At 47.6% G+C, this 22,075-nt stretch overlaps 1 protein-coding gene across 1 annotated transcript in view; it reads left to right on the top strand.

Annotated features, from left to right (window-relative positions):
* LOC135823935 (uncharacterized) overlaps positions 1 to 22,075 on the top strand; it is a 76,371-nt gene that overhangs the window by 42,323 nt on the left and 11,973 nt on the right. The window contains exons 38-60 of the mRNA XM_065336814.1: positions 1,544 to 1,651; positions 4,109 to 4,217; positions 5,117 to 5,170; positions 7,871 to 7,978; positions 8,321 to 8,407; positions 8,694 to 8,815; positions 9,343 to 9,406; positions 10,041 to 10,129; positions 10,629 to 10,677; positions 11,034 to 11,120; positions 11,545 to 11,700; positions 13,637 to 13,728; positions 14,297 to 14,375; positions 14,824 to 14,934; positions 15,275 to 15,604; positions 16,166 to 16,255; positions 16,794 to 16,880; positions 17,471 to 17,689; positions 18,344 to 18,441; positions 18,904 to 19,034; positions 19,502 to 19,662; positions 20,807 to 20,883; positions 21,418 to 21,740. Coding sequence (XP_065192886.1) covers positions 1,544 to 1,651; positions 4,109 to 4,217; positions 5,117 to 5,170; positions 7,871 to 7,978; positions 8,321 to 8,407; positions 8,694 to 8,815; positions 9,343 to 9,406; positions 10,041 to 10,129; positions 10,629 to 10,677; positions 11,034 to 11,120; positions 11,545 to 11,700; positions 13,637 to 13,728; positions 14,297 to 14,375; positions 14,824 to 14,934; positions 15,275 to 15,604; positions 16,166 to 16,255; positions 16,794 to 16,880; positions 17,471 to 17,689; positions 18,344 to 18,441; positions 18,904 to 19,034; positions 19,502 to 19,662; positions 20,807 to 20,883; positions 21,418 to 21,740 — 2,831 coding nt within the window. The remainder of the gene's footprint in view (positions 1 to 1,543; positions 1,652 to 4,108; positions 4,218 to 5,116; positions 5,171 to 7,870; positions 7,979 to 8,320; positions 8,408 to 8,693; positions 8,816 to 9,342; positions 9,407 to 10,040; positions 10,130 to 10,628; positions 10,678 to 11,033; positions 11,121 to 11,544; positions 11,701 to 13,636; positions 13,729 to 14,296; positions 14,376 to 14,823; positions 14,935 to 15,274; positions 15,605 to 16,165; positions 16,256 to 16,793; positions 16,881 to 17,470; positions 17,690 to 18,343; positions 18,442 to 18,903; positions 19,035 to 19,501; positions 19,663 to 20,806; positions 20,884 to 21,417; positions 21,741 to 22,075) is intronic.

Here is a 22,075-nt window from a genome sequence, read left to right as displayed (position 1 = left end):
ATCCGGACACCATCTGTTCGATCAACAATGGGTCCTTATCATCGTCGGCGGCGTGCCCCGCCAGGCTCGCGAGCCTCTGTAGATCGGCCACGTACGCATCGGTCGACTCGTCTTCTCGTAGAGTCCGAGTCGTGAATGCACGGTACGCCTGTGCCTTCGTCAGGCTGAAGGACACTTTCATCTTCTCGTTCACCTTCTCCTCGTCCTTCTGGTCGTCGGCCGGCATCCGCGTGAATACCAGGAACGCGTCTCCATCCAAGAACAGTGGAAAGTTCTTCATTCGTTTCTCCGCAGTATCCCATCCTTGGATCTTGGCTAGGACGCTGAACTTCCCCCAGAAGTGTTCCCAGTCGTCCCCTTTGCCACGATACGCACGAACGAAGTTGTCGACCTTCAGCGACGCCATCGTAGATCGCTGTTCCTGCTGCTCCACCGCTAGAGCTTGAGCGTTTCCTGCGTACTCCGCCGGTACGACGCTGTGAACCCTTTGCGAGAGATCCCGGGTTTCGGCACCACAAAAGCTGTAGTAGAATACTACGGACCTGGCTCGCTCACACAACGTCGTCTGGAGAGTCTAACTCAAAAACTAATCTTTCATGGATATGTTATGCATTATATCATGTCATGGACTACGGAGCTTAGGCTAGGATCAGTACGGTGCTTGCACATAACAGACAGCAGGCTGACCAGGAATAGAAAGCTACATTACACAATGTATCGGCAAGAACATCAGCAGACCTAATCAACCATAATCAACTATATTTCTAAGGGGTCGGCACAAGGAGGGAAATCTGGCGACCATCTGGTGGAATAGCGATACCTACACCTACATAGAACACCAAACAATGCACATCTATGGTTCCAGCACAAGCACGGCAGGGCATGTACCTGTCAGCAGTACGTAGTACAGTCATAGTCATACATAGATGTACCATGCAACTGAGTTACTCGCTAGTCAATGCAGGACATGCAAGGATGGCACCTTGTCCAGTACAGTACAATCACAGTCCATGGAATTGTCAATGACTTCCATGCCCATGTATCGGGCAGCAGCTCCCCTCCCCCCACACACACTCATGCATACACATGCACAATTTCAGCTTTCATAGACTGCGTGAGTTTATACCTGTACAATAGATCTGCAATGTCACATGCCATTGGAAATGTCATGCCGATATCCTCATTTGTTTTTGAAAATTGAGCGACCGGTGCTAGAATGAGTACTGTCTATTGCTCGTAAGCCTAGGGAGACCTAGGGAGACCTAGAGTGGCCATTGAAACCACTGCCCCTCATTGATGTGGTGCACTCTTGACAATGCTGGTTGCCTGGCATGAGCAAAAGTTCCTAAGCTGGTTGTGTTTTTTTTTCATTACGATTGTATAGCAGGTGGTGTCGTGAACGTGTGAACTGGGTTTTTTTTTTACTCCTGGCAATGACAGGTCGTTCATCTGTCTCTCTCTCTCTCTCTCTCTCTCTCTCTCTCTCTCTCTCTCTCTCTCTCCTGTGTTTGTATGTACGTGTGCATGTGTGTACCCAATCCAGGACGTTGGATGTTGCCTGCAAGTTGGAGTTGAACACTGTGATTCCTACTCTAACTGAAGGCAATGAATTCCCTACCAATGTTCAAGTACATGAGTTCACGCATCTAAAGTAAGTTCCACAGGCACGCAGCCCGCATGGGGCACAGGGGGGGGGGGGGGCACATGCACTCCACCCCCTAAAAATGTCCACCTAGGCTCAGCATGCACGTAATGACCATGAATGACATGTACCAGCCATGCTACACAAGAGTCATGGGCTGAGTAAACATTATAAAAGGACTTTTGGGGTCAGTTTATATTTTTTACATATTTTGATTTACTATGGCTATTACTAGACGCTTCTGCAGCCGAAATGTGGGGTCCATATGGCACATATAAATGGTCCTAATCAATACGTAAAGTATAGCATATACAACTTCAGCATTTCAGGAAATGTATGTCACCGTTATTGTTCTGAGCATCGGCTGGTGGAGTCGACAGGCCATTCCAGGAAGTCAATCACATGAACTATGCCCAAGGGAGATCGTCACCAGGTTCAGTTGAGAGATAAGGAGAGATTTCTTTTTCCAGGTAGGTTTCCCGATCATCTGAAAGCCCCTTTGCGGGCAATTCCGGCGGCTGAATTTCAGGATCTTTTGGCGCAGCGACTTTTTGTAGCTGGACCATCAGGTATCGCGCAACACTCAATGTGGGTTGCATTTTCACTGTTCATGTGGAAATGCTGGTAGTTGAGGATGCCTTTGATTGGCTTGAACCACTTCAAGAGAAAAGCATCCCACTACCGCCAGCTCCAGGAGAACATCACCGCTTTGTTCAGCCCACATGACGAATTGACTGCGTCAGAATTTGAAAGCTGACTGCGGGCAAGGAAACTGGAAAGACAGCAAGCTCTGTTGTGCGCACAGGAAATCTGCGCATGCGCAGAGCGTAGGCATGTGATGTCTATGATACACAGCAGTATGTGGAGAGAGCAAGATCGTGCACACACGTAAGGAGGGTTATGCAACCCGTTATAAAGGCCAACAGCGAAGCAATGGTACGTGACTGTTAACAACGGTTAACTCCTACGTTATCTGAACATTTTGTCCCGTGCAGTCGTCAGCATGACAGTGGAGTGTCCTCTTCACACCTGCATGCTCTAAACAGTAGTGCAGCATGGACAAGACAAGACCGCATTCAGCCCGTGGGCTTTGCTACCATCTGCACCGATACACTGGAGCTCTCCTAACAGAAAGTTCCACTGCTCGTGCTTGGACTCCTGGACAATGCCAAAGAGCTGGACACGAAAGGCCACCTTGAAATAACTGAGGTCCAACGTCTCTGGTGTGGCAAGGAAGTTCCTACTGCTGCGCACAATCAAAAGTGGCATGGGTGGTGCCTTCATCCTCCAAATCAAAAGAAACTTTGGAGCTCCGGATAGCTTCGTTGTAGTAGACACGTTCAGTGCTGGCTTTGTTCAAGTGGTCCGTCTGTTCATCCTTTGCCTTTTTTTGTCTTTCTCTGTTCGAGCACGGCTGACGATGTAACGGAGCCTGTCACACTTTGCGCAGACGTCGGATCTCCGCTTCATGACGAGGATATGGGGAAGATGCGCATTCCACACCCGCCGGAATGAACGATAACTGACTTCACGCACACCACTTTCTTTTAGAACTTCATTGCCTTGTTTGTACAGCATGACCTTCTTGTGGCTTTCTTGTAAGTATACAGATGGTTGATGCGGGTGACAGTTCAATCCTTCCTCGGCCAGGTGCAGGAGGGACACTAGTGTATGATGCCACAAACTGTTTACGTTGCAGAACACCTCCTGACAGCCATTGACACCTAGTATATTATAGCGGAACCCCCTGCGCTCGTCAGCACTACTTTTTGGCAAGATGCTGCGAGCTAACTGGCCCAACACGTACTGTATCAGACTAGCTTTGTCCAGTTGCTTGATTGACACCATCAGGTTGCACAGGTCCTCCATTGGCAGATCATGGTAATAATTTTCCCTTTGCACTTGCAGCCTGTGGACGCGTCATCATGTAGATCCAATTCGATTAGCGCCGCCAGGTCCAGCTTGCCTGCGGGCTTGACACCGGTTTGCAAGGAGGAATCGCGCGCTGCCGCTCTCTTCACATTCAGAGAAGTACTCATCGTCATCACTGCAGGGGGGGGGGACAGCGATGGCTGCTGCTGTCGATGCCCGGTGAGAGTGTTTTGCAGGTGAATAGTCGTCGTCGTCGTCGGAGCTTGAGTCCAGAGCCAAGCACTGCCTTATACACACCTTATCCTCTTTCGTAGGCGATGGCTCTGGAGAACTGCAATGGAATGGTCAATGAAGATACAAAACACAGTAGGGACTGAGGGGAAATTATAGTTGTGTCATTGCCTGAAGATTGCCCAGAAAGTGAAACTCAGTAAACTATTGTTTTCCTCTCTTCCTGTACGCCCCCCCCCCCCCCCCTCACTCTACCACACTGTGTTGAACACTCTTCATTCGGTGGTGAACGCTGTTTATGTTTTGCTGAGCCTCTGAAGCAATATCTATCTACGCTCCTTCTTTTTCTGTGCTTCACGACAGGCTACGGACACACCTGGGCAAGATTCGTGAACAAGAGGTGGAGCCGTCATCTCCTCCCTCGACTGCCTACAGATCCTGGGCAGAATGGGCTATGATTCTCTGCCGTATGGTAAGCGTGTGCACCAATCTTATCCATCTGGTTTCTTGCCACAGCATGATACTATTCTTCAAACCGTGACTTGTAAATACAGCTAGAAGGATCAATCAGACAGGAGGCAGCTATGTTTTCACCATGATAGGAGGGGCTAAGTCTTACTCTTTTTAAATGGCATGAGACCTATGTTCCGACAGCTGGGTCCCAAATCAACACCTCTGCAGTAAAACTACTGACCAACACTCTCAAAACAGTTATGTGGGCATATCTATTATCAGCCCGAAGAGTACCAAAGCAGGCATCATGCACACTACAAAGGAAAACCCCACAACAATAGGCAAAGAATAGCAACAGACGCAGTATACAATAGCCCAGAGTCTGCATAGGAAACTTGGTAAGCGCAGAAAGGTCATGACTATGTGTAGAGAGCGACTACTAGAGAAAAAAAGGTATTCGCATACGAAAGTGTGCAGGGTTAATAGAAAGTTGTGCACACATACGAACAGTTCAGTACATATGAACATGGATAGGTGTAGCTGTGAAGGCTAGACCCCATGCTGGCGACATGCATGATACTTGGTGCTTTCTTTGAATAGAGCCGTCTGTGCAACTTACCTGTGAAATCTTGTGTGGTTTGGATACTGCATAATCCGGAGTATAAGTGGCACCCAGATTTTCGGTTACGAAATACAGACATTTGCCCCGTATTTCTCAGTGTATTTGACCATTGTAGTTTAAGCCGCACCGACGTTTTGGAAAATACGTTAAGGTCAAAGGTACGACACGTATGTTTGCTGGCTCATCTGTCTTTGTCTCTCTGTGCCCCCCCCCCCCCTCCACTCCCACCCCATCTTTCTCTCTCTCTCTCTCTCTCTCTCTCTCCCTCCCTCTCTCCCTCTCTCCCTTCATAACAGGGGTGTCTGCACAAGGCACTGGACATTGCCTTGATTGTGGAGCCGATAGCACGGGTAAGATGAACACGTGTACAGTGGAACTCACCTACTTCCTCCGTTAACAAAAACTTCGTGATGGAATTTTGAGGGGCTGATTTGGGCACAAACTGCCGTGAAATGAGTCGCAATCACTTTCTTGGCCTTCCCTGGCATGCCATGACAGAGGTACGATGCAAGGAAAGCGACCTTTCACAACAAGCCAACCGGAATCGATGGTTGCGCTGTGGAAACATAGGTGATGACAGTCATGGCGAGCGAAACTGAAATACCACTTCTCCGAGGGGATATTGCGCTGCTTGGCCTCTCTACCACTTTAGTGCCGAGTACGTTGAAGAGTGATAGAGAGCGATAAAACGGAGCAGCGAGCCCACACAATGAGCGAGTGAACAAGGAGCTGCTCCGATCTCACGGCTCAATGAAAATAATTCTTTACTCAAGTTCTTGTTCAACCTGCCCAAAGCCCAGATTTGAATGCTGATGACCATGCATTCTTTCAGAAGTCTGCAGTCCGTGGCTAAGGAAAGTCGACTGGACTTGCTAGCCGCTGCCGTTCAGTGCTGGTATCCATTAGAGAAAATGGAATCAATTTGGCTGTGCCTTTACTCCTCGTTTCGCGGAGTTCTGGAGAGCAAAGATGAAACCAGGGAGTCGTAAAATATTGTTGTAACTCGCTTTTCTCTGCCTGCTCCCAGTCCCGTGCCATCTCCACACTTATACAAAGGGGACGACGATAACTACATTTAGAGGACTGTTTATTGACACGACGAAGAAACACAACTAGACATGACGAACTCAAGACGAAGACAGCTTGAACTCTCAAGACGAAGACTGCTTTTCACACCACAGCAACACGCGCATGCACCAACATGACGTACACACGACGTACACAAAATAACGTACTACAACATAACTCCCTCCCAAGAGTAGAATCGTCCTCGATTCTAATAATAAAACAGAGTAAAAAGAGGAAAAGATCACACAAATCACTCAATCATACCACACCAGTCACATCCATAAATAAAACACCTCTGCCTGCACTGCAGATTATTTTAAATCTGCTGTCCGCCCACCCAGAACACCAGCCACGATCGCTGTCACACGTGTGGGAACTGATAACCTCAAAAACTCTAAACTACTGCACACAACACACCACCTCACGATCACGCAAAAATTCTAAAAATGTGAGAGCACAAATCATAGGAATAACAAAAAGAACAAAATCCACTGGCTCTGTGGGGGCCTCTAGTTATCCTCATAGAAGAGCAAATCAAAAAGCGAACAGAACACACGCGCTGTGCGGGCGCCTCTTTACCCTCGAGGAGAGCAAATAATAAAGAACAAAATGTTGGGAGAACAGAAAAATACACAACTCACATACTCATCACGTTCACAACAACACACGTACCCTCTCACCAACGAAACTCCTCACGCCGTCTGCCATGCCGTCCGCCATCTCAAGGAGCGCTGCTCAGCGTCCACATCCTCACACTGCAGCCTTCACTTTCCATCCTTCTTTTTTTCTGTTTCAGTTTTTCTTCTGGGCACAGTTTTACGTCGTGTCCGGGACCACCAGTGACGACGACTGCCAAGAGACGGGAGAGACGAATGATGAAGGACGAGGACGACGGACGAACTTCTTCAAGACGGACAAAACTGTGACGATAGGACGACTGGAGATGACATCGGAAACTGGGAGCGAAGGCCACGCAGGACGAATCCAGAAGTTGAGATTTACAAATTTCCATTACCGCTGCCACCAATGTTGTAACTCGCTTTTCTCTGCCTGCTCCCAGTCCCGTGCCATCTCCACACTTATACAAAGGGGACGACGATAACTACATTTAGAGGACTGTTTATTGACACGACGAAGAAACACAACTAGACATGACGAACTCAAGACGAAGACAGCTTGAACTCTCAAGACGAAGACTGCTTTTCACACCACAGCAACACGCGCATGCACCAACATGACGTACACACGACGTACACAAAATAACGTACTACAACAATATGTTTCACCACTCCCTGGTGGAAAGGAGTAATCGCCATCGCGGCGGACCACGCAGCTTGAAAGCAAACTTACTTGAACGACGGCGACATCAAGCGGAGTGTGATCAAAGAAGCCGAGGCAAGGCTGAAACGAGCTGAACAACGAATTCGAGAGAGATGACTACTCGCGTACAGCAGATGACGACTCGCGTGCAGCAGATGACGACAGCGACGCAGGTCAAAATGGATCGAGCGAAAGCGACGCAAACTGAACTCTCTGCTCATTCCGCCAACAGTTTCTCTTGTCAAGAGGCTGTACATTGGCTGAATCACCTTCGTCCAGTGATTTGCAGTCGATACAAACTGTTCTTGACCTGTTCTAAGCGTTTTCATATCCATCAAAATCCATCACGAAGTTTTTGTTAACGGAGGAAGTAGAACATTCTCTGATACTACATGTACTTACTCTTGCTTAGTAAGGACAGTGTCTGGAACATGCTTGTACTGGTCCATATTGATTTACTCTCAAGTACGAAGCACCCTTGGTGCTAAGTTCACTTTTCTGCTACCCATGGGGGTGCGTCTCATCAGAAGTCTACCGCACTTGAAATTTCTGACGTAGCTGAAGCCGGATTACTGCCGCCTCTGAATATTATTGCAACCGCACAATAAATCATCTGATGTGACCATTGCATGTATGCTTCAATGTTTTCTGCCATGCTTCAGGAGATCGGTGACAAGGCAACACTTACTGTTGTCAACCTCGTGCTGGCTCAAGTCTACCTTCGCCTGAGGCAGTTTGACAAGGCACTGGAGATAGCCAAAGGAGCACTAGTAAGTCATGCTTGTAGACAGGAGAACGCTTTGCTTACACTGCCAGGGCAGCACTGGTAATTGCAAAATTGAAATGCCAGTTGATATATGTTTAAAAACACACACACACACACACACACACACACACACACACAAAACATTGAGTCATAAGAACTAGTAACAGCTTTTGTAGGATTTGTTTGCAAAATGTTCATGCTACAAGCCCAAGTAAACATATGCATGTACATAATAATTATTATACATACATAGGCCTATTAATTAAACTGTATATCTCATTCTTTCTCTGTGTGCGTGCGTGTGTATGTGTTCAATGGTCCTGTTCTGTTCTGTTCTTTTCTGCAGAAGATCACTCCGCTCGAGTCACCGCATATCTGCGATCTAGCGACCGTCCTCGTAGAAGCTATCTGCTCACTGCCTGGTGACCTTCAGGTTCGGATAGCACTCGATATGCATTTAACAACCTCATTGGCTTCCCAGTGTGGCCTGGCTTTACTATGAGCTACCTGCTGCATATATGCTTTCGCATATCAAATATCATAAATATATCAGTACAGAGCTGAGGTGCTGCTGAGTGACAAGGATAGTTGTAATGACCAAAATGTTACATGTTATGTGTAGTTTGTGTCTTTGTAGATATTTAATCCCTGGCTCTCCATCCGGGTCATAATTGTAATGGTGGGGCAATACTTGTGAACTCTACTTTTCTTTTCTTCAGGTCAAGGAGAAGACCTGCCTGAACACGCTCGCAAAGCTGAAGCAGCTTTTCCAGAAGCTTCAGAGCACCGCATGCCGGTATAAGTTCAACCACATGTGGAACCTTGCCGTTATGCGTCTCAGGTAAGTTCTGGTTGCCATGTAGTGAAGTGTTCCTCCAGGAAACCTGAACACCTTTTCTACAACCTTTGTCTACCCAGTTATAGTATGCGCACGTTGGCCGTTGTAGCAATGGAAGGGGATTCAGATGAACACAATAATGACGATCTTGTGGTGTTATGAAGAGGAAAGGGTGATACATGTTTGTTACCAACTGCACAGGAAAGAGAGAGACAGACAGACAGACAGACATACAGACAGACAGACAGACAGACAGACAGACAGACAGACAGACAGACAGACAGACAGAGACAGTACAAGAGAGAGAGAGAGAGAGAGAGAGAGAGAGAGAGAGAGAGAGAGAGAGAGAGAGAGAGAGAGAGAGAGAGAGAGAACTCTGGCTCACGCTTAGCCTCTTGTAGAGCAAGGCAGCCCCATACTTGTGCTTGTGTTAGCCGCAAGCTTTTGACCCTACTACCCTGCATAGCAGTGTTAGATGTGGATGCTCTTCCCCAATATCCATGTGCCCTGTCATCTCTCTGCATGTTCAGGATTGTACAGACACGATTGTCGGGCATTGGCCAGCAAGTAACAGCCACTGAGCTGGATTTTCAGGTAATTCTCATGTTTTATCATGGTCTTCACTAGTTTGAGGGAAAGAGACAAACGGGAAAAGTCTGAAGAAAAGATTGACTGTCACCACCAGGACTCGAACCAGGGACCCTCGCTTGTAGCTAGCGATGCTCTAACCACTGAGCTATGGTGTAGTCGTCATCCCAGCAGAGACTGTTCAACATTTTCTTCAGACTTCGCAACTCACACTTCCTGTGAATCCACACAGGCGGGTGGGACGCAGCCCTCACTGTACCCACACACTTCACGTACACTCTAGCACGCGGGGAGCCCCAAGTCATAAAATCTTCACTAGTTTGAGGGAAAGAGACAAACGGGTAGTGGTCTTTGTCTGAAACCTTTCTAGACTTGGCCTTGGCACTTTCGTGCTGCGGAAGTGCATTCTGCAATACCCTGACTGGACAAGTGGAATGTCGTGTGCTGGCAGATAGTGTAGAAACTATTTTGTATTTTCTTGCTCTGTGTGTGGGTCGAGAGAGCAGTTGTTGCAAGAGTAACCTTGAGCAATCACTCTTGCTTGACAGCATTCTTGTTGAATTCGGGACGCGGTGAAGCACAACGCCACGGGCCTATTCTCATGAGTTGGGAACCTGGTATTTGTTGTTATGTTCTTCAGGAGCTGGCAGACTTGCATGAGATCTTCTTGAGCGTAGGCGGTGTTGAGGAGGCAGCTGAATGCTGTGAATTGGCTCTGAAGTCCTGGATGTAAGCATGTACAGTCTAAAGGTGTTGCTGGATGCATGCCATGCCGTGTGATATGTCAATTCATTGCCGGCTTTTTCTTCGTGCGCCGCACATTGTCTGCTTTTGTTGGCATGCATATCCTAACATACTCCACTCACCTTTTTTGTCAGCCGCGGAAAGTTGACAGTCACGTGCCAATGACTTTCCATGGTTTTCAGGCAATTTTTCCATTGATTTACTAGGGAAGAAAGCAGTGATGCAAGAGGGGGAGGGGGGGGGGGTGCAGTCCAGTCACCTCTTGTACTACTTGTGCTTTATTCAAAGTGTACTTGTACACTTGATTCATATGCATGTTTGTGTGCTTGCGTGTGTGCGTGCATGTGTGTGTGTGGGGGGGGGGCATACTTGTTCGATTGTGTATGCATGTGAATATGCGTGTGCATGTGTGTCTTCTCTGTGTGTGCGTGTGTGTGTGCGTGTGTCTGTGTCCCTGTATGCTTGTGCTCGCACCATACATCAGGTCAAAGACCTGTATCAACAATGAAATTCGCTGGGATTTTGTACTGAAGGTAAGGTGCAGGCTGATGGTTTGCTTCGTTAAGTCATTGTTGACAGAAGCTCCAGCTCCTCTTTGGATGAACCTGGTGCCGTCGATATGGTAGCTGACGTATACACTGTGTCAGGAATAGTCTCAGGCTCTCAATGGTCCATTGTAGCTACTTCTCCATTGCTTGATGGTCAAACATGAAGGACTATACATCTAGGTGCACTGATGAAAGTCACTCTCTTCATGATACAGGTAGGGGCATCGGAAGGTATTTTCGGGTGGTACGGTCGGCCACCTGACGTACAATTTACTCTTGGGGCTGGGGTGTCTCCCCTGGAAATGAAATCAGAATGCTCTGTTTACATTGGTTTCTCTCAGGCATATTGTTGTGGACAACGGGCAGTATCCCTGCTTTGGGCGCACCGCACCGGCGTTGTCGACGAAGTGAAGTTTCTTCCTTACCTGGTAAGCCAAGGCAAACATGACACCAAGTACCCTCCCTCTCACTTTCTACCCCCCCCCCCCCACCCCCCCCCCATCCCTCGTTTTGTCTATTTCCCTCAATAAACGTTTATGGTCATCCTGGCACAGTAGAATTAAATGCACAACTGTCTTTGTTATCATCAGGTAGAAGTTCAGCTACCTGCATCACTTCATACTTGAATCTTGGTTACTCTAGTACGCTGAAGTGCCGCTGATGCCGAGGCCTCAGGTCGGCGGAGATAATCCACTGAGTCTCACCACCACAGCTGCGACTGCAGCCACCTCTATCATGCAATATTCTGTTCCCGAGGTTGTGGTTTCTTGTAAAAATTAAAAAATAGAACCCACTGGACTTCTATCACGTAGTATGTGTAAAGTCTCTTTTTCAACTGCGTTGTCTTTCCAGTGCGGCGAAGGCAGTTACTACACCTTGCCGTGCGAGCGCGGATATGCCAAGGCCATCCTGTCTCTCCGGCAGCCACTGACACCCGTAGTAGATGACTATGTGTCAAAGCGACGGCATGACAGCGACTGGTGGACGTCACTAACAGACATGGAGAAGGTAGGATGCTTTAAAGCTTGTGACGAAGCATTCACACCTGTTGGATGAGATGCTTATACTGTAGGAGCAGACTTTGCCTTTTCCAGTGAAATTCTGTTTTCAAACTGTACACCAAGTTGCGGGCAGCGAACATTGAGCAATCCGAGCAATGTCGTTGTCCATGGCCATTTGCTTTATCACTTTAAAAAATTGTATTTTCCTGTGCTTAGGAGCATTTTGAGACCTATTCTTTCTCTGATGTTACTACAGATCACCCTCATAAGTACGACATTGGTTACAAGACAAAACTCACTAGTAGACAATGGTCAACAATTCCCTGATGCCTGAGACGCGTACATTTGTTGTAACTGCCTTTCTCTACCTGCTCCCAGTCCCGTGCCATCTCCACACTTGTACAAAGGGACGACGATAACTACATTTAGGAAGACTGTTTATTGACACGACGACGAAACACAACTAGACATGACGGACTCAAGACGAAGACTTCATGAACTCAAGACGAAGACTGCTTTTCACACTACAGCAACACGCGCATGCACCAACATGACGTACACACGACGTACACAAAATAACGTACTACAACATAACTACCTCCCAAGAGTAGAATCGTCCTCGATTCTAATAATAAAACAGAGTAAAAAGAGGAAAAGATCACACAAATCACTCAATCATACCATACCAGTCACACCCATAAATAAAACCTCTGCCTGCACTGCAGATTTTTTTTAACTCTTCCGCCCACCCAGAACACCAGCCACGATCGCTGTCACACGCGTGGGAACTGATAACCTCAAAAACTCTAAACTACTAGTACTTCACCCAACACACCACCTCACGATCACGCAAAAATTCCAAAATGTGAGAGCACAAATCATAAGAATAACAAAAAGAACAGAATCCACTGGCTCTGTGGGGGCCTCTAGTTATCCTCATAGAAGAGCAAATCAAAAAACAAACAGAACACACGCGCTGTGCGGGCGCCTCTTTACCCTCGAGGAGAGCAAATAATATAGAACAAAATGTTGGGAGAACAGAAAATACAAAACTCACATACTCCTCACATTCACAACAACACACGTACCCTCTCACCAACTAAACTCCTCATGCCGTCTGCCATGTCGTCCGCCATCTCAAGGAGCGCTGCTCAGCGTCGACACATCCTCACTTCTGGGCACAGTTTTACGTCGTGTCTGGGACCATCCGTCCTTCTTCTTTTTAAATTGTTTAGCTTTTCTTCTGGGCACAGTTTTACGTCGTGTCCGGGACCATCCATCCTTCTTTTTCTTTTCCTTTTCTTCTGGGCACAGTTTTACGTCGTGTCCGGGACCATCCGTCCTTCTTCTTTTTTTTTAGCTTTTCTTCTGGGCACAGTTTTACGTCGTGTCCGGGACCACCAGTGACGACGACTGACAAGAGACGGGAGAGACGAATGATGAAGGACGAGCACGACGGACGAACTTCTTGAAGACGAACGAAACTGTGAAGATAGGACGACTGGAGATGACATCGGAAACTGGGAGCGAAGGCCACGCAGGACAAATCCAGACAACAAATTTTTATCACCGCTGCCACCAATGTTGTAACTGCCTTTCTCTACCTGCTCCCAGTCCCGTGCCATCTCCACACTTATACAAAGAGACGACGATAACTACATTTAGGAAGACTGTTTATTGACACGACAACGAAACGCACAACCAGACATGACGAACTCAAGACGAAGACATGCTTAACTCAAGACGAAGACTGCTTTTCACACTACAGCAACACGCGCATGCACCAACATGATGTACACACGACGTACACAAAATAACGTACTACAACACATTCACGTCCGGATAGTAGATATTACTCGTTATAAGACAAACAATTTGAAACCCTCCGCGTTATCTACTAACGTGGGTTGACCTGTACTACTTTTGTGTGCTGTTTCCTCTAGCGTGTGGAGACATACTGCTTGGACCCGGAGAAAGATGCTGCCAAGGCCAGCAGGGACAGTCCTGATGTTGCTCGATTCAAGAACTTTCAGCAGTAAGTGTGCTTCTTTCTCCCATCCCATCCCATCGCTTGACACACTGAGCAGCAATCTCCCAGCCGTGCATGCTGCTTCCTAGCTGCGACCAAGGCAATTATGAGGAATTTGAGAACAGCAAAGCTAGTCATAATGACCACATGGACCATCATTGTGTACGCAGGTTTCTCCTTGCATGCTTGCTACTATTTCTCTGCTTTAGGGAGGACTCTAAGTAAAGTAATCTACCATTGCTGAAAGTGAAACTTGACCTTATGACTACCGCAGAGCGTCCATAGTCCTTGTGCCGCTCAGCTACCGGGTAGTATTTTCACAAGGTCTGAATGAATGTGTATCACTTGAACTGTGACAGGCATCGCTAAAGTACAGTGACCACATGTGTAGTAACTAGGAATGGTCTGCTATTCCTGCGAGCTTTGCCAAGCAACCGCAACACCTGTAACACATGCCGCGCCGCTGATATTGTTTTACAAGCCGACCTGTGCGACACAGTCACTGGCGTTTTTGCACCGCTGCGTTGTCGTAGCTGACTCTTGTCTGTCCTGCCGGTGATCATTCTCCTTCCAGAACTTGTATCCAGCGGTGTCTGGCGGCCATACAAGACACTCTAAACCGTGTTCCTGACTCTAGTCCCTTGTTCGCCAAGGTAATTGCAGTGTTCACCGTACTCATGCACGCACACCATTACATTCTGCTGGCATCATCTTACAGAGCTTTCCGGAGCTCCGAGTTTGTGGTTGTTTGGAATGAAGCAAGAGAACAACAAGACAGTAATGATCCTAATGGCCTGTGTTCAATGGTAACAAAATGGCTGGTAGACAGCCACTACCATTTTTGATGGACCGTTACCTTCTTCAAGCAGCCAAAGTGTACATGTATAGCTTCCGACTGCCAGTCCTCGATTTGTGATATCCTGTGAAGGTCATTATTATTTGTGCAGATTAGACTCGGACTGAGAGCCGAGGATGAAATTTAAAAAAAAGAGGATCGTAAGTTTACAAGTTGGCTAGGGTGTTTCCCACAGACCTATGGTCTTCTTAAGGGATGTGTAAGATGATTACTTCATTGACAGCTGAAGGTGTGTTCCTCTTCAGGTGATGGAATGGAAAGGTAGCTTCCTTCTGATGCTGTGCGACGGTGGCTTTCCTCCCTCACTGAACATTCTCCACGAGCAATTCCAAGCTGAGTTTGCACGGCGCAAGAAGGTAAGTCGGTGATACGGCTGCCCAGTGGCAGGACTCACCTCAAGAACATAGTAGCATTGAGCTACTGTAGCATTGAGCTACTGTAGCATTGAGCTAGCGTTTGATTTGAATACTACTGTTACGTATAATGCTATATATGATTGGGAGGTTGAAAAGGTCCCAGATATTTTCATGCTCCTCACAACTTCCACCTTTACATGTACGTACTTGCATAAATCACTGTGTATCGCAAATGTATCACAGCATGTAGTTAGCAGTACTTCCCACCTTCCATGTCATTCCATTTTAATCCTAGCTGCGGTGTGATATCCCAACTTGTTTTCCTATGGTGTTTCTCTAGGTCAAAAACGCTGATGAAGGCGCTGAATTTGAGCCCGATGATGAGCAATTTGACGACCTGGACAATCCTTTTGGTGCGCAAGAACCTCAACGCGCCAGTGACTTGCCGGAGAAATCAATCGGATTCTCAAGCACTGGAACCGACATTGACCCTAATGTGGAAGACCATATCGCCGATGATATTGATTTCTATTTTGACGACGAAGACAATGTGTTTGAAAGCAATGCCAGGGTTGCGGGTCAGGCTAATGGTGATGGAGTCTTCGCACAGCCAGGGCGTTCACGCAGGGACCAGACCCCCGTGCGGCTGTATGTAGGCGTTGAGCTAATGGTACGTATCAGCCGGTTTCACTGCTAAATGACTGAGGTAGATATCGCCCAGGCCTGAACGAAGGAAGTGTATGTGTGTGTGGAGAGGGGGAGGGGGGGGGGGAGGTGCATGCGCATATGCGGGCGCATCACAGTGTTGGGGGGGGGGGTGCATGCATGCATGTATGCAGAACTGGGCTGCACAATTCTTTGACCGCAGTACATGTATAGAGAGTGTTGACTGGATCTTACCATAGTGTTGCATTGTGGACCAACAGTGAGGCTGACATAACTTGAAATGTTACTTCAAAATTGTGCACACCCAGTGGCAAACCTCTCAATGTGTGTGTGTGTGTGTGTGTGTGTGTGTGTGTGTGTGTGTGTGTGTGTGTGTGTGTGGTACATGGTGTGTGCGTGTGCGTGTGCGCGTGTGTATGTGTGCGTCCGTGCGTGCGTGTGTGTGTGTGCGTGTGTGTGTGTATGTGTGTGCATGTGTGTGTGTGTGTGCGTGTGGGGGGGGGGGTGCGTGCGTGCGTGTGGTGTGTGTCTGTGTGTCTGTGTGCGGTTTTATTGCCTTGGGCAGTCCCAGCTCACATCGGATCATGATCGACGTGTCGAAGGCGTCAAAAACCTATCCACTGTGGTGTCCCGAGCTCTGGATGATTCACACTGGGTACGCGTCCATCTGGATTTTATTACGACTCTTGACTAGCCTTATCACTTTCTGGAGAAAGCACTGGGTCTGGGAATTTGATTATATCTTTTCCAGGAATGTGTGGTACGGTGTAGGGGGTGCAGTAGTTTCCCATGGCTTGTAGCTTACCGTAGTGTCTTGTATTAAAGCATGTCTCATATAGAAGCCTGTTTTGAATAGAAGCCTGATTTTCAAGATACGCTGTCGGCACATAAGCCTGGTTTTAGTGTTGACATACATAGAAATACCTGTCTTGAATAGAAGCCTGCAAGATTTCCTCCAAAAGTCATAATTATAAGCCGCGGCTTTTACACGCGACTTAACGGTATGCCGATTGCAATTCTGCGCAGTGTTGAAGCTAACTTCATGCTATCCCTTGATTTGAGATTGAATTCGCAGACACTATCTGGTAGCAGCCATGTGGTGTGCTCATGATTTCAACGCAGTCCTGACTACTTCCTCGAGCATATAGACTAACTGTAAAGATGTGTGGGTTGTGTGTCTGCTGTTACTATAGACCCTGGCAGCCAGCGCCTACTGGGATCTGTTCAAGGTGTTCTCCGAAGAGCCCTTCATTGCTGTCCACTACCTTGCAGCGTATCAGGTAAGCCATGGGTGTCGGACACGCAACCGTCACTACGATATAGACCGTCCAGGTATTCTCGCGAAAAATATCCAGGGCAGTCACCCACCCCCCACCCCCACGAGTAAATTTTACTTCACATGGCTGACCATACCACCCCAAAATGCCATCCAACACGCCTGCAAACGTACATGATTCAGCTCTGGAGGTGGTGGTCGGGTAGTGGTGGTCACGAGTCATAGTTTTGAAGTTTCACACGGTACTGCCAGGGAACGTGTTCCTCACCTCGATTTAAAACAAGACGTGGGAAATGTGTCTAGCTGGATGCAACTAAGGCTGTAAAGTATAGGAATTGGATGTGTGCTAAGTTAGACTCATTCATGGCCCTTCAATAGGCCTGGTTTTCTTGCATGGAGCTCATGGTTGCTTGCAGATACAGAGTACCACTTAACAATAGAGTGCAATGTGTTAGGTTAATGTGCCGGTCCTAAAACCTACATGCAAGAAACGCTCGTTCGATCAACTCCGAAACACAACCATGTGATGGTTCAGGTGTTGGGGTGCTTGAGCAATACATTGCAGGATAATTTTGTCTTTGACTCTATGCGCAGTCTTGCTCATCCCTCACTTGGCTGGCTCAACTCCTGGAGACGGCGAGCCGCAGCTACACCAGAACGGACCTCAGTTACATGGCAGCTTCGCTGTGGCAGCGCCGGCTGGTACAGGACTGTCGTGCTGTCAGCGGCCATGTAGTGCCCGATGCGGTCAGGGTGTCCGAGGTGTACCGACCGCTCAGCCGCATCAACGAGGAGTTCCTTGCCACGCAACAGGTTGGTGTATGTTTTGCAGTGCGATGTGTGTGTGAGTATAACACGTGTGTAGCAATGAATGCTGGGCCATATCACGACACTTCCATGATTAGAATTGTTGAGCAGTCACCGTGGTTTACAATAGTATGGACTTGAAAGCACAGATCAACTTTGTATGGACTTGGAAGCACAGATCAAGTTGTTTTTATGCATGGAGCATGATTGTGACAGGTATTTCAGTTACTTGTATGCTTCATCCAGCTTCACTGAAAAGTGCACGCTTCTTCTTATGTGCATACTAGTCGTTTTGAAATGAAGCAGCACGATATTGAGTAGAAAGTTTTGCATAATCAGGGCCGGCGCCACTGGTACGGCCGGTACGGCCATGGCCGTACCAACTTCCCAAAAAGTCGGTCCGCGTGGAACGTCCAAAACCGGGGAGAAAAAGTTTCGATGTATGATTTTGTACAGGGAGTCGCCCAGAGTGCAGGATTTGCCGTCTAAATTCCAAAACAATTCTGGGGGACGACCCCCAGACCCCCCTTAAAGATGGCCCTTCGGCCGCACCGCTCCGTGGAAGCTGCCTCCGGCCCTGATAATGCTGCACGTGCATGTGTGCATATTTCTAAAGAACAGCTCAGAGGCCAGGCTCTTCATCATTTGCTGTGTTGGCAGGTTTCGTCTGGTTTGAGCATCTCGAAGAACCCCCTCTGGCAGATCATGGACTTCCCACCCAACTTCACTTTTATCATTCTGCAGCACAGCCCAGACAAGTAAGGGCAATTTGGTTTGGTAATGTTCCTTTTTTAATGGAGAAATATACCCTAAAATCACATTTTCACCAGGTGTAGTCTTCGGGGTGCTGAGTCGAATGGTCTTGGTCCGAGGAAGCTAAGATGCTCCCTTAGGGTACCAATACAGCTAACTTTAATCTTTGCAGACAGGCGGCATTTTCAGACAGGTCGTCCTTCTACACAGGTCTATGTGTGTGTGAGCTGAATCATGGTGTTTCACCTGAGATGACCGGTCCCTATAGACAGGTGGTCTCTGTATGCAGGTGGTCTCTGTATGCAGGTGTGAATGTATGCTACACATGACTGTAGTGTGGAGGCACCCATAGAGCTGGTCTCTAAAGACAGATTGTCTCCTAGTGTGCATACAGTGGCTTCTTAGCACAGGAAAGACCATGCATCATGCTAGTGCTGTACGGTATGCTTGCTCCTGTGCTCTCCAAGGTCAACACTTCACTCTGCTGTTGTGCATGGGGGCATGACCATCAAGGACGGTGCAAAGGAAGACGATTCAGAAGCAAAGCGGCCCGGAAAGAAATCGAAGGAAGACAAGCCTACGTTCCCCGAAATTGCGTGTAAGCAGCGCAGAACTATATTTTTTTTAAATGCTTTGGTGACATCTGTAGCTTGACCCCAACTGCAGTGATTTGTCTGGGTGTAAAGGCTTCTTGCTATCTTCAATTATTGTATGCTGGTTACTGAAACATCACTTCATCAATATGTTATCATGGTATGGTACAGTATCCTATCTATCATTCACACCAGGCATTGTGAACTAGAGTGTGCCCTTTCATGGAGCATCTCTAGTAACATGTCTCTCAACCTCACTTCACTTTGAGAAAATGATATTGACAGGCTAGCAAGATAGAAACATGATGGTCAATTGTTTAGTGAGTTGTGCCGCCCTTGGCAAAGCATGAGGAGCAATGGTCTTGAAATGTAGATTAGTCTTCGGCCCTCTCCTGTACTTAGACAACGATACGGATAAATAAAAGTTCCTGGCTGACACACCTCTCGCTGTGGTCCTCATTGTTGTTCATAGTGTGTAAAGCGGATGTGCAAAGTGGCGCCCTCTCTCGACTCGAGACAAAGTGGAGCGGTTTCTTTGATCTTCTTGCCATCAAGCAACTGAAGAATGAGCAGTCAGTGCCAAGTGCTGACGTCTCCTCTGGGGCAGACCTGCTCATTGACGACGCTACCAAGGTACGTTCATGTGATGGTTAGAACTTGACGACACTTTTTTTCTATTACGGTCATGTACGGGCGTGATAGATACGTACAAGTAGCTGTGCCAGGCACACATCTTTTATGAGGTGCACCGTCCATTGTAATGCTGATAATTGGATTGCCACTGTTGCAAGGCACACAACATGGCATATGACAGAAGACCGTTTTCTTGCATCTTACCCTGCATTGCAATCTGCAATACTCGTGCATACAGCAAAGCCTGTCAAGGCGACCACTCGGATAAGGCGACCAACTGTCCAAGGGGACCACTACCACCAGGACCAAGGATTGTCAATTTCAGTCAAATGATAACCTTGGATAAGGATACCACCTGTTCACAGCGACCACATGGTCCCTTGAGCGGTCGCCTTAGACAGGTTTCGCTGTAGCTGTACTAATAACATAGTTATGGAAGGTTCATGCATCTGTCAGTAATTTGCAGCCATTACTGCTTGTCACAAGCAATGATGAAATAAATAATACAATACTGCAGCCTGGGGCAATATTGCTAGGGTGCTCTTTGGTGCTGGGCGTAAAGTAAGGATAAGCTATGGTAGTATGGGTATCATAATTATGGGCATTTTGCATCATGTCAGTGCGAATTGTTGATAGGAACGGTGTATACACGCACATCAACACAGTGGCAGTGGTGCTGATCTTGTGATGTATGTATTTATGGTGATGTGCACCCACTTATGGCATGTACGCATGTGCACACTTCTGGTCTCACACGTGTACTCTACCGTATACGCACGTGCATGCTTTCCCGCATATGCACGCACACTCTCCTGTTCAGAGTTGTTCTCTTCCTGTCGTGTCCGACAATGGTCGTTCTTCTTCTTTCTGTTTCCCAATATCAATGTCGTGAATCTGTGAATATAATAATACTTACCAACATAACATGGCGCAGTGAACAGGATGGCGCAGTGAACTATTTTCCGACATTTTTCTAGCCCGTTTGTTTGCATTTTTCAGCGTTGTTTACAGTAACAGTTTTGTTTGGTCGTCATGTCTGACGGAGAAGGTAGTTTGGATGCACGATCCGCCAGCTCAGGTAGTAGCCCCATGGAGCAGTTGCTAACAGAACTGTGCTGTGAACTTTGTTGATGTTGACCTGCAGGCAGAGTTCTCCGAAATCGTACACATGCTACAGGACTATGTTGGCCCGTGCTTTGAGCAAATGGAGGAGGCTCTCAAGTAAGAATACTGTTGTACTTCAATGTACAGTGTACCAAGAGCAGGCCTGTGTTTGCAGCTTGGTCGTTATCTCGAATACTGACTGAAATTGTATGCATCGAGCTTGGGCATCGAGCTTGGGCATCGAGCTTGCCGGTGCATTAAGCTTGGGCATTGAGCTTGTACATTAAGCTTGGGCATGTAGCCAACCTCTACAGGGTTTTGGAATCCAGTGCATCAAAGCTAGTGAGTACAACTGCGGGGTTCATGTGCTTTTAACCGTAGAATGTAGATCCCTCTATTCGTTGAAACCTCCAATGTGCTGTATGCATGACTTTCCTGGTAGATTATGTTTAGGTATGTATCTTTACAGGAGCAGCCGGCATTGGCTTGCTACGTGAGGTTTGGCATGGGGTTGGCATGCTATGTCACTGCAAGGTGTGCTAAGGGACGACGTATGTTCTTCAATGTTCTGTGTTTGCATGCCCGTGTGCGCGTACATGCGTGTGAATGCGTGCGTGTGTGTATGTTGCATGTACGTGTGAATGCCGTCAGATGTCTCCACCACCCTGAGCCTGATCAGGACGAGGAAACAGCAAGGAATGCCACACCCGGACGAGATGCGGGTAAGAAGAAGGATAAATCACCCGAAAAACCTGCACAGAAGAAACCTGGCAAAGGTGGCAAGGAAGACGACAGCCAAGCAGAACCTGAGAGTCGCTATGTTGTCCTGCTGGTTGATGAAGACCTTATGTCATTTCCTCTCGAAGCAATGCCCTGGCTGCAGGCTAACGGCGTCGAGGGCATCTCGCGGGATTTCTCATCGAACAGTCTCCATCAGCGTATGCTGCATGTTTGCCCACCACCCACTCCATCAGGTCAGTAAGAGAGAGTTACTGAATGAACAAGCCTTGCGTGTGCTGTACACCTTTGGGAAAGCTGTGGTACACCTTTGGGAAAGCTGTGTCACACAAAGTCAATAGACAAGTTTATCTAATCACTGTAAGGCGGTTTTGTCATGTGTAGGCTGAGTTATTACGGCATTACCAGCTTGGACTGCCCGAGCAGGGAGTTTATTGTTTTGTTTCTTATTCCACGTCCCATAGCATGTAGGAGCTAAAAATTGCTGAGCCGTTTGACAGGTCTATCGACGACGGATACAGGCTTGTGGGCTTTGGCCAGGACGCGGGTCACCACGGAGGAATTGGATTCG

The sequence above is a fragment of the Sycon ciliatum genome, chromosome 8 (assembly GCF_964019385.1).
Source record: "Sycon ciliatum chromosome 8, ocSycCili1.1, whole genome shotgun sequence".
NCBI classification, from domain to species: domain Eukaryota; kingdom Metazoa; phylum Porifera; class Calcarea; order Leucosolenida; family Sycettidae; genus Sycon; species Sycon ciliatum.
Note: the sequence above shows the minus strand (reverse complement) of the source record. Positions and strands in the feature narration are given on the sequence as shown.